Below are 12,363 nucleotides of genomic sequence, written 5' to 3'. Positions count from 1 at the left end.
ACCCTAAAAGATTATCATTTTAGGCAGTCAATAATTTTAAAGTTTTGAAAAGTTCAGCCCAGTAGCACAATCAGAAAAGGTCCCGGATTACTCTTTATAAATTCATAAAATATTAACCAAAAATAATTATTTTTTTTAAATATACATGCTTAATAAATAAAAACGATAAATAAGATTTTTATAATTTAATCGTTATTATTATATGCCTTATGTCCTAATACATAAACATATATTTTTTTTATAATTGTATAATTGTATTATTACAAATAGACAGTCAATGTATGTGAAAAATTAAACACTAATGAAAATATTTAAGGTAGCTTTAATTTATACAGCTTTCATATATCTTTTAAAATTAAACCACTTATAGAAATGAATTAAAAAAAAGAAATTATAACTTGAAATATTAATTTAAATAAGGCAGTATTAAGAAATATTTTTTACCAAATAATTGAATTATAAATATTCAACCATACAAATTTTGTTAAGAATGTTCTTGAATAACTCTATTCAGTTCTTCATCTCGTTTTTGTTTAGTGTGTGACATAAACTGATCTAGCTGTTGGTCTAAATCTTCTTTAGAAATTACTTGTTCTTTGTGAGGAAATTGGTCTCTATAAGATATACACAAAAAAACAATTATGTAGATTTGAAAATGATACATAATAACATGAATTGTCATAAAAATTATTTTGTTCTGTACACATAACAAAATAATCATTTAATCGAGTAATATATTTAAATGTATAATGTTATATACAGGGTTTCGTGGATACAATTATGTTGTACATTATGACAGGCCATGCGGAAGAATAAAAACAAAATATTTCAACATTCAAAAATTACTTTACAAGAAAAATAAAAAGAATCGTCAGATTTTGATTATTTTTTTTTTAGAGGAACATCTAGATAGAATCACATTGGACTCTGATTTTTGAATTAACTTTATCATCAATATAAAACATTACAAAATACTCAACAATCTTTGACTATTTAGATGTTTATGCGCTCAGACAAAAAAAAAAACGAAAATATCCCTCGACTTGCTACACAACACGACCTCAAGATGGCCACAGCCCACAGGTAACTCGCCGTTAACTATGTTGTTACATGGTACAATAAAGTCTGACTGGTAGCCGAGATAACAAAATTGAGACTCATGATAGTCGGGTTAATTGAAAAGTACCAAGGAATTTTCAATATCTCGCTATCCCTACGAGGCTAGTTTTTATACCAATTTATGTACTTGTTATTTATTTATATAAAATAGTGAGATATTTAAATAGTATATCTATATATATATAAATGGACCCTAATCATTTGTCATGACATCACTTGATAACGCGTTTACCGATTTGGCTGATTTTTTTTCTGTTGTGTTCGTATTGTCAGGACTCAGGACAAGGTTTATATGAACGAACATTTTATGTAAATCCACTGGAAAAAATAGGAAACCTGGATATCATAAATACAACAGTGGCGCCATCTATCCAGCAAGAAAATAAACTGAATAATAATATTTTTTTTGTTTATTGTGAGTTAGCTATTGGTTATGATTGAATACAATTTTAGATCTGTATATTATATTTGATCAAAACCATATAACTTTGTAAAAATGGTATTTCGAACGCTTATTTTTTGACCGTTGTCCCGGGAACCTATACATGTATATCGTACACAACGTGTTAATAAAATATTTGTAATTACATATGCCTCTCGAGGGGTCCGCAATCCCTTGCTCGCATAATCACAAGTATGTCTCACATGCAAAGCCGGTCCGAACTTGGGATGGCTATAATATAATATAATCGAACGTGTCCTGACTGACTGACTGATCAACATAGAGCCTAAATAATGATAGAGGCTTCCAATTTTTATGGTGCCTTCGTACCACCTTGTAAGTGTGCACTAAGAAAGCATCTTCAAAATTCACATTTTATAAAGTGGTGCTTGCACAAGTATTTTGAGATTCAAGATAATCGATGAAAATTTTGACGTTTTGAACACCATACGACGAATATTAAATAACGAATTGAACAAAGTTTGAATCATATAGAGTGGGACCAGGGTAGAGCTAGCGAGGCCGGAAAGTAACATTAATTTTTTATCAGCATATAAATTTAAAATTTTTTATGATTTATGATTTTCATTGTTAAATTAATGAATTTTAGATTCTGAGCGAAGCTCATCTGTCATCACCTTATAGGACAGTAAGAGTGCTTGGATTTTCTTCAACAGTAACTTTTCTGATAGAAAAGTGAATCTAGTTGGTACTTTGGGGGGTCAAAAGTTAAAATCTGTTTTCGAGAAAATCGATTTTGGTTTTTGGTGTAACTCTAAGACAAATGACCGTAGGGACATGAAATATTGACTGAATGTTTATATAAGCATTTTCTATACACCATAAGATTTTCCAAATATTTTGACTTATTTTGAGCTGTTTACGGACATTTTCAGTTTCAATTTTTTTTAGTTTGTTTTTCTATAAATATCAAAAAAATTGTATTTGTTTGTTAAAAAAGCTTGAAAATGTAATACAAGGCTCCTACTATATTGTTACAATGACATTTGAAAAATATTAAAAATCCTTAGTCACAGTTTTTATTTATAAGCATTTAAGGTTCAAATTGTATCAAATTTAAAATGTAATAATTATTTTGTAGTTTAAAATTTATAAAATGTTCAACTTTTGTAGCTAAGGATTGAAAATTAAAAACAAGGCTCCACGTAAATAGGTTATTTATAAATTACTTTATTCACAATAGTATCATCAAATATACTTGCTAATATCATAGGCTGACTGACCGTTTTCGCTCAGAATCTTTTTTCTTATACAATGATATTGTATCATTGAATTCAAATTTAACACCATCCATTACAGTGACCCACTTGTAACCTACTGTACAGCTGAGCGACATCCACTTACCCGCCTTTTTATGTATCAATTTTGGATATTTTGTTGTAATGGCACTTGAAATTTTCACCAAATGTTAAAATGGCTATTTTCCATACATAATAATATTTTCAAACAATTTTGATTTTTTTTTTAGATATTTATAGACATAAGAAATCTTTTTAAATTTTGTAAATTATTTTCAAGTTAGAAAAGTTTTTTTTTTATTGCTAAGATTTAAAATTTTAACGGAAGACTTAACATAAATGTTTCTACCTTTAACAAAAAAAAAATGGTTTACTTAAATGGAACATTAATTTTGTATGAGAGTTTGAACTTAAGATTTTTATGATATTTGATATTCAGTAGTAAATTATCGAATTCCTATTAATCGATTTTTGATATTTTGTTGTATTTCCTAAACGAAGCCATAGACTTTTGAAAAGTTCACCAAATATATTTTGTATAAGCATTTTCCATGCATGGTAAAATGTTCAAACTACTTTGACTCTTTTTGAACTTTTTATAGCCTTGATCATTTTTTCAAATTTTGTAATTATTTTTTGGTTAGAAATTCATAAAAGTTTTTCTTTTCATAGCTAACATAAGAAATTTTAATAGAAGGTTCCCATCATGTTTTTGTACCTCTATCAAAAAGAAAAAGTTCACCGGAAAGTCACGCTATTTATAGCCATGGGATATTTTTAATCTTTGATAATTATTTTTAACTATTAAATTTGACTATTAACACAAGTATGCTAGGTTGTACAACGTCTGCGCTCAGAATCTTTTCGTTTACAATGACTAATTATTGAATTCAAATATAACACATTCATTATAACGAGAACTATTGTACAGCAGAGGAGTACTCACTTGTCCACCTTCATTTATATTGTATTGGGTACCCACTATATTTATTGACTTATTTATGAATATTATTATATTAAGTTTAAATATATGGCGTGTTGTGTTACTAATTTATTTACTTATTCATATTATTGTAAGTACAAGGTACTATATTTTTAAGTCTATTTGCGCATTGCCCATTTATACCTAGGTAATCATAATATGCCATAACTGCCAACTGACGATAATAACATTTTAAACCCCGCAATTTTACTCTGCTCTGGGCCCTGCAAATCGTCAGGATGGCCCTGAGTGGTACCTACATTTAATGGGCCACAAAGTGCACGGGATTAACTAGTATAAAAAACAACTATTTATTGTAATATTACATTGTAAGATCATTTCATTCCAAATTTCAGTTGTAATCTTATTATACAAATGCAATAAGGTCCCCAAGTATATTGATCGAAAAATTTTTTAAAATGTTATGAATGTGAGTACGTTTGACATTAAGCCTAATAACATTTTTCATTATTGGAAATTCTCATAATTGTTTATACAATTTAACTAACTATACATGTAATTTTAAATAATGTATTAATACCTACTAATAGCAATTTTTAAATGTGGTTAAAATGATTAATTTAAACTTATAACTATACGTATTTTAAATACTTATTTAATAAATTTAATGTTCTCATAACTTACCTCTGTTTTGATATTTGTCGTTTTTTAGATTTAGAAACCTTAGTAGTGCCTATGTTACTTCCATTTGTGTTTAAATTGGGCTTAACAGATTCTCGTATTTTAGTCTTAGCACCTCCTAAAATAAATGGTTTATTATGTAACACGTATACAAATTAAAAATTGACATAACTTTACTTCGTCTTCTTATTCTCCTTCTATCTTCCACTAATGGAACTCTTCCTACAGAAAGTCTTTCATGAACAGGAACACCTAATCTATCTAACGGTCTTATCATATTATGCATAATACTATTGTACATTTGTTTGTTGATTTCCGGTCTTGGCGGAGGTAAGGGTGGCGGAAGTGGTACTCGGAGTCGTTCTCTATTCATAAATTCCTTTAATAATAAAAGTATATGGGTAAGTGTAATACTTGTAGGTATAACAATGTAATTAAAAATTAAAACATACTTGATTCAATAACAATGAAGCTGCAACTTCAGGTCTACGTTCCATATTAAATGAGAGCATACGGTGTTTCCTCATCAGTTCATCATCCCCCACTGTTTTGGATTTTTTTTGTATTTGTGTGAACCTACATTAACAAAATTTTAAGTCCAATAACTGTACAAACACTTTACGACGACGAACAATATCTTATACCTGTCATTCAGGCTCATGCCGGTGTTTTTGACCAGTAAATTGTTCTTCCTTGATGATGACATCGCTAGAACAAGTTATACATATTACTTCAAACACAAATAGAATTCAACACAGTTTTTGCAATGAAATACGAATGCGTCAACGTCGTTTTCTGGATATCAAAAATATTGTACCAAACATAAAAACAAAACGATGCGGTATTGTTCTATGGTATTACGCCATAGCCCATAGATAATAAATAGCGTTTTCCACCATACCGCACTGTTGAACCCAGGTTGCACTGATATAGGTCACTGATAATCGTCCTCGGTGCAGGCTGGTGCAAGTGTAGATGAAACACAAAATCAATACTCATCACCGATATATAAAGATAATAAAATATTTGATGGGTACTTTGGTACTTATCAGGAAAATGATAAAGCCCACCGTCGACTGGAGCTCGTGCAACTATCAATGCACTCAGTGCAAAAAACTGGCCGAGTGTAGTGAGGTGAAACATAAACAATGTCAACCAGTGCGTACTAGTATTCCAGATGAAACATATATTATGTGCACCAGACGCCAACAGTGCAGTCGGTGCAGTGTGGTGGAAAACGCTAAAAGATATCTTTATTATCTATGTATTACGCTTTATCATAGTCACAGAACAATTTGTTCTGTGTCATAGTGTCCTCTACGTCATACTTGTTATCAAACCTTATCACTGATAATAACTGGATCCAAACCACGAACTAAGATAATATCTATATTTAATAACTATCTTAGTTCATGATCCAAACCAAGGTTTAAGATATACATATTAAGGGGTATGCATACTGACCGTTTCTAAGGAGTTCAATATAGGCAATTTTCTATTTGTGTGCATGCGGGTCGTGTCAATGTGTGCGTAGTAAGTGATCATTAGTGTGAGGACTGTGTGTAAATAAAAAGCAAAGCGCACCCGCACGTGCACGCACATGTCAGTAACTCAGCATTTTACACGCTATATTACAAATGTGAATTTTAGTGAAACACTGAAACTTAGTTTCGTATTTCCAATAATATAGCTGAGTGACATTACAGTATGAACACCTATTATACAAATTGAAGAGAAGAAGTTTATCTGTCTAGGCTTGTATAGGAGTTGATTTTCGATATTTTATTTTTAAAGTCAAAAATATTTAATTCTAAAAACTTGTGATGTTTTACTTTTTCAATTTGAATTATTGAGTTTAGTAATTAAAATATTTAAAATTGACTTTTATAATGGCATAAATTAACTTATCTTCTACGATATTGATAATAGGTGTATTTACTCTCAAACCGCTCAATAAACCTGCATATTATTGGAAACACAAAAGTACATTTTCATAGTATTTTTCAATGCTATTCATACCCCTTAAGTATATTATCTTAATTCGTGGTATTCACACATTATTTTTACTTAACTTGTTTTAAATATTATTTTTATCATTTTAATAGCAATTTTTATTGTTTCAAGTAGTTAATTTAATCAAAAATAGACATAAATAATTTATTATATTTATGAAAATATTTTGAAATTTATTCTGTATTTAGACAAAATCAGATAATAGCCAAAAAATAATAATTTCATTTTCAATAATAAATAATACAATATTATTAAATAGTAAAATTCAAAAAAAATTGGGGGAAATGTCCACATCAAAAAATGTATGAGGGGGGGGGGGGTAGGGGAAATTACCACGATTCATATTAATGATCAATACCTATGGGCACAGTTTTTTTTATAAGTATTTAAAGACATTTTAAAAATTATTTTGTAGTTAAAAAGTTATAATATTATGTTAAATTTGTATAGCTAAGGATTGGCAATTAAAACAACGATTCTCATAAATAGTAAATACCTACTTTACATACACTACACAGTTAAATTTTACAGATATTTTAAGTTAAAATTTGGACTAAATTACATAATATTAAAACCAAGATGAATAACAATTTTAGGTATTTTGTTGTAAATTAAAAATATTAACCGTGGGTATACCTAGTATGAAACTTTTAGATGCCACGTTAGAACGTTTTGTCGGGATCGGTCGATTCCTGCTACTGACCGACCGCAATGTATGTCCGTACCCAAATTGGATAGAACAACCAGAATCTGAAAAAGAAAATAAAGGTAAGCAGAATACCTATTATATTATATTTTACATTTTTACTATAGGTTATCTAGGTATTGACTATTTGTATTATAATTTAATATTATAATATTATTAGTAATTATTTTAAATTTCTATTAGGTACAGGTACACAATCAAAAACTAAACCTATTACAATTTTTAATTTATTATTTATAATATTAATTATTATTAATATACAAATAATAAAATAATAAAATAATTAGTATCTTTTTAAATAAGCAGCTTTCATAAGACTTTATACTGAAAATCTACGGCACCGGGGCCCATGAAACAGTAGACAAAGTATAATCCCTCACTAGTCACTTCAATGCCTTCTGAGTTCTAAACGAGTACCTGTTCCACGAGCTTCTATATCAACCAAATTCCAGGCTATGGGTTTCAGTTGCTTCAAAATTAATTACGTCTCTTTTATGCTCAAAATCATGTAATAATTTCAGTGAATTCAGATTCCAATTATAATATGGGATGGTATGCAACACACGCCATTTAGTTGCGCTTTGCTCTACTTAACCGATAATTAAATACACGCCGAGTATGAGTTAGGTTACGACGGTTACGTCCTGGATATGCCGATATGGCCTTAATAATTTTGTATTTATGGTGAAAATTTCATCCCCAATAAAAACAAATGGCTGTGGAATGTTGTTTGTGTTTGTGTTTAACTCCAACCAGTCATTTATAGTTGGCAAAGGCATCTCGATTCTCGACATCTTGACAAACATTTGCAAATTATTTTGAGTTTGGAATTCATTTGGAATTATGTCTATTACTTTTCATGTAAGTATACAAACAAAAAAATAAAATACAAAAACACAAGTCTTTGTAAAATCAATAAAATCATCGCTCTAGTCAAAATTAAAAATTAATAACATATCAACAATTTAATATATGAATTATTTTAACTAAAATTGATCCAAATTTAGTTTACTTGGCCGGAAATAAATTTATTTATTTTAATGGGGTCTGCATTATTTATTACATAAGCTTAGTATTTGGCTATACATTTTTAGACTGATCTTCTGGACAAGTAAACTAAATTTGGATCAATTTTAGTTAAAATAATTCATATTATATAAATTAAATATTAATATAAATAACCAATTTTTATTAAATTTGAATGAATTACTTATATATACATTTTACACATTAGACCATTTACGTAGATTCCACACCTTATATCACACATTTTATAGCATTTATATTAATTTTTTTTTTTTACTTAGTGTTTTTTTACACGGAGTTGACGAAGTGTATTTGTTGGGATTGATAAATAATAAAACAATTGACATATAAATATTGAACACAATTTAAAATTCTTTTATTAGGTATATTTGTTTTTATATTAACTATAGTTAAAGAAATGAAAACCAAATGGCGGCATATTCGTGAGTCGAGACCACTACTCAGTTTTTAAACCAGGCGAAAAGTGGTGATAGCCAGAGGCGGATTTACCCATAGGCCACCAAGGCACGTGCCTATGGCGCAATTTTTTAGTTAATTTTTACTTTTCAGTTTTTCATAATTTCAGCGCCAGCACTGTAGTCGTCGGTACTGATTGTTTGGTAGTAATTGGTATTTTGGGGGGTTTAAAGTAAAAAAATCCACAGCACTTGTCAAAATAAAAGGTAGTTTTTACGCAAAAAGGGCCATTATAATAATGAATAAGTTCAATAATTAATATTTTTTAGAATTTTTGGTTATTCAGTATGAAATATCTATAAGCAACATTGTGTTCAATTTTCAAGTCCTAGCTGTACACTTAAAAAAAAATTAAATAAGAAAAGAATGAAAAGAATGAAAATATTATGGAAAATGCTAATATTAAATATTTGGTGAACGTATTTATATTTCAAGCGTATTAATTTTTTTGTTGAACTAAAAAAAAAAAATTTTTTTCACAATTTTGTTTTTTGTAAAAATTCCCACTTTTTCACTCTTTTTTATTTTTCTTGACGCTTTCTAAAACTACCTCGACCTACCAAAAGTACCAAATATATTCACTTTAAAATAATATTTTGAAAACAGTTAGTTTTTACTTATTAATTTCCTCAAAAAAATATTAATATTTTAAATAATTCTTTAAAATTAACTATATATAATATAATAATATATATGACTTATATAAATGTCTTTACCATCAAAATTGTTCTTATAATCTGATTTACAAATTGGTTATTTTGAATTTTTCTAAAAAGAATTTAAAACAAATTTAAATATTTTATTTTCAGTATTAAAAAATAAAAATAATTTTTTTTATATTATACGTGTAGCGCAAGTGACTATAAATTATATATAAATATTGTTAACATAATAATTTGGTGACGGTTACAGTTACAACACATGACCCAAAAAAAACTTCATTATTTCACATATTTCATATATTTCACAATATTTATTTATTTTTTGTGATTTTACTTACGTTCGATTTTGCATGGCCGGTCTTAAAAATGCTAGTATATCAGCATATATGTACGGCTTAGATTTTGTTGCCGCTTGCCCAGATTTGGTGACGCATTTACAACGGAAACTATCCCTTACAGATTTCCATTTTTTTTTGTAATTCTGCTACTATAAAAATAATAAATAATAATTGAAAAATAAAATTATATATATAATCATTTTGACATTTTTTTTTTTTTTTTGTTGGGTAACCCGCGGCAACATAGGCCATTGGGTGTGGGGGAGGGAATTGTAGGTTTTTAAATTGGGTATAGGTTGGTACACGTGTGTGTTTTTGGCAGAATTTCTAATGGGCAGCCGTAGATTTCTGCCGTGCCCCGGGTGGGGGGATGGCGGCACTTGTTCTCCGGACACCGTGACTTGCCCGAAGAAAAATGCCGCCCGCGGCCAAGGTATCGAACTCGGGTCGGCTGCGTCGCAGCCGACGCCTTAGTCCGCTCGGCCACTCTGTCCCCCTTTTGACATTTTATATGGTAATTTAATATATAAAAGTTTATATTTGTTTATATTATCTAACCGTTAAAATATACTTTTAATGTAATGTGTATTTAATTATTCAGGTATTTGGCAACTGGAACTAATTTTTCTGCTCTCCATTTTGATTTCCTAATGGGCGTGTCAACTATTGGAAAAATTGTACGTGAGACATGTGGAAGTATTGTGGACTATTCTTCAGCCCAAAGAAATGGTAGTGCCGACAATGCAAGATTGGTTATACATAGCAGAGGGGTTTTATATTAAAACTTAATTCCCAAACTGTGTAGGGGCTGTAGACGGGAAACACATCCGACTAGAATGCCCCCCTAAAAGTGGTACTTTATATTACAACTATAAGCAATTCTTCTCTATAATACTCATGGCAATCTGTGATGCAAACTATTGCTTCACGATTATAGATCTGGGGTCATATGGCAAGGAGAGTGATTGCAACATTTTTAAAAAATCGTCATTTGGAAAAAAATTATACAATGATAAAGTCAATTTTCCCCAACCTCGATGTTTACCAGAAGATGATGGTGGTATTCCTCAACCCTACGTAATAGTAGACGACGAAGCGTTTGCGCTTCATAAAAACCTTTTACGCCCTTTCCCCGGAAGAAACTTAAACAATGAACGGCGTATATTTAATTATCGTTTATCAAGGGCGAGACAGAATATAGAATGTACGTTCGGTATTTTGTCTAACAAATGGAGGGTTTTCCATACGGCCTTATTAGTAGAACCAGACTTTGGAGTTAGGCTCGGGCCACACGATGCGTTATTGCCGTATGCGTCAAAATAAATTGCGGTGACGCCGCAATAACATATCGGGCCACACGATGCGTTGTATTGCGTTGTGACCGGATGCGTTAGGTGTATTTTTAAAATTTTCTAATATATTAAGTCTAAACTTGGGAACTCAAAATTAATTTAGAGTGAAAAATTAATTTAGTTTCAATCTAGACTTGGTATCACAAGGTCGATAGTCGATGTCCAATAAAAGATTGTTGAAAGTGTTGTGTGCGGCAGAAGCTGCTGGAGAATTGAATGAACCCACTACTTCAAAACGAAGATACTGGGTACATCCATTAAATTCTAATGGAGAAAAAAATAAGAACTTTTTAGAATTTTATGAAAATATACGAAAGCACCCCGAAAAGTTTTTCGAGTATTATCGAATGTCGGTTAAGTCATTCGATGAACTCTTGGCTAAGATTCGTCAACATTTGACTACAGAAGTTACTAATATGCGTAATCCTTTAAGTCCGGAGGTTAGACTGACTGTGACTATAATGTATATCTTAATAGACTATAAGGTCTAACCCCACTTATAAGTCGATAAAATATATTATTTACCTTAAATTGTTTGAAATTATAAAATAGTAAAAGTTATATCTTTAGTATTAAAGTCTCTCGCTGACCTTACATAACTAAATACATTTGTTAATAATAATAACATAATAAATTATAGGTAGGTATAATGTAAAATAATTGAGTGGCTCAATAATTGAGAACTGGAGTCAAATCTATGATTCTTAAACCGTTTCTGAAAGAGATCTCGATCTTAGCATTAATGTTGAATATAAAATATATATGATTAATAAAGTGTATCATACTAAATAACAATACATTGGAAACCACAGGTATATGCTAATATAGTAATATATACAATACATGCATAGTATACGTCATAGGGGTTAGTTATATTATAACTGTTATATTGTCTATTCAATTATAAAAGAACCACTTAATCGAGCCCATGTTCAACAATATGGGTAATAAATGAAGATAATAAAATCAAGTATTAAGCGTATTATAGCAACAAAAATATAGTGTATTTAGTGTGTATTATTTAATTATTAATTAATTATTGTTATTTATCAATTATTTATTTGAATACTATATTTAATACTATACTCATAGCTAAACCTACCTACATAAGTAACATCAAACAGTACAGGCATATAGGCATACTGAAATATATGAAGATCTATTAGTTTATTAATATAAATATCTCTATGGTATCTGCAGCAGTATTTGTATTATCCATAAAATGTATAATAAAATTACCAAATTTGATTTCCTCAACCAATCAAGTCACCTAAAAACTGTAATGTATTAAGTGGGTATAACATAGTATACATGTATGTTAGTTATATTGTACTATTGTCTATTC

General features: G+C 29.4%; 1 protein-coding gene across 2 annotated transcripts; it reads right to left on the bottom strand.

The window, feature by feature from the left end:
- Positions 1-170: 170 nt before the first annotated feature.
- LOC132949756 (uncharacterized) lies at positions 171-5,603 on the bottom strand. Of its 2 annotated transcripts, none has more exons than XM_061020813.1 (6): positions 5,346-5,603; positions 5,089-5,152; positions 4,897-5,020; positions 4,622-4,823; positions 4,448-4,562; positions 171-614 (listed from the first exon to the last, which is right to left on the bottom strand). In XM_061020813.1, exons 2-6 carry the CDS (start codon positions 5,148-5,150, stop codon positions 485-487), a joined length of 633 nt encoding a protein of 210 aa, XP_060876796.1. In that variant the 5' UTR covers positions 5,151-5,152; positions 5,346-5,603; the 3' UTR covers positions 171-484. The 2 variants fall into 2 exon arrangements, with proteins under 2 accessions (XP_060876796.1, XP_060876795.1); XM_061020812.1 differs by lacking the exon at positions 5,346-5,603 and adding an exon at positions 5,262-5,283.
- Between the last annotated feature and the right edge of the window lie 6,760 nt (positions 5,604-12,363).

This window comes from Metopolophium dirhodum, chromosome 7 (genome assembly GCF_019925205.1).
Source record: "Metopolophium dirhodum isolate CAU chromosome 7, ASM1992520v1, whole genome shotgun sequence".
NCBI classification, from domain to species: domain Eukaryota; kingdom Metazoa; phylum Arthropoda; class Insecta; order Hemiptera; family Aphididae; genus Metopolophium; species Metopolophium dirhodum.
Note: the sequence above shows the minus strand (reverse complement) of the source record. Positions and strands in the feature narration are given on the sequence as shown.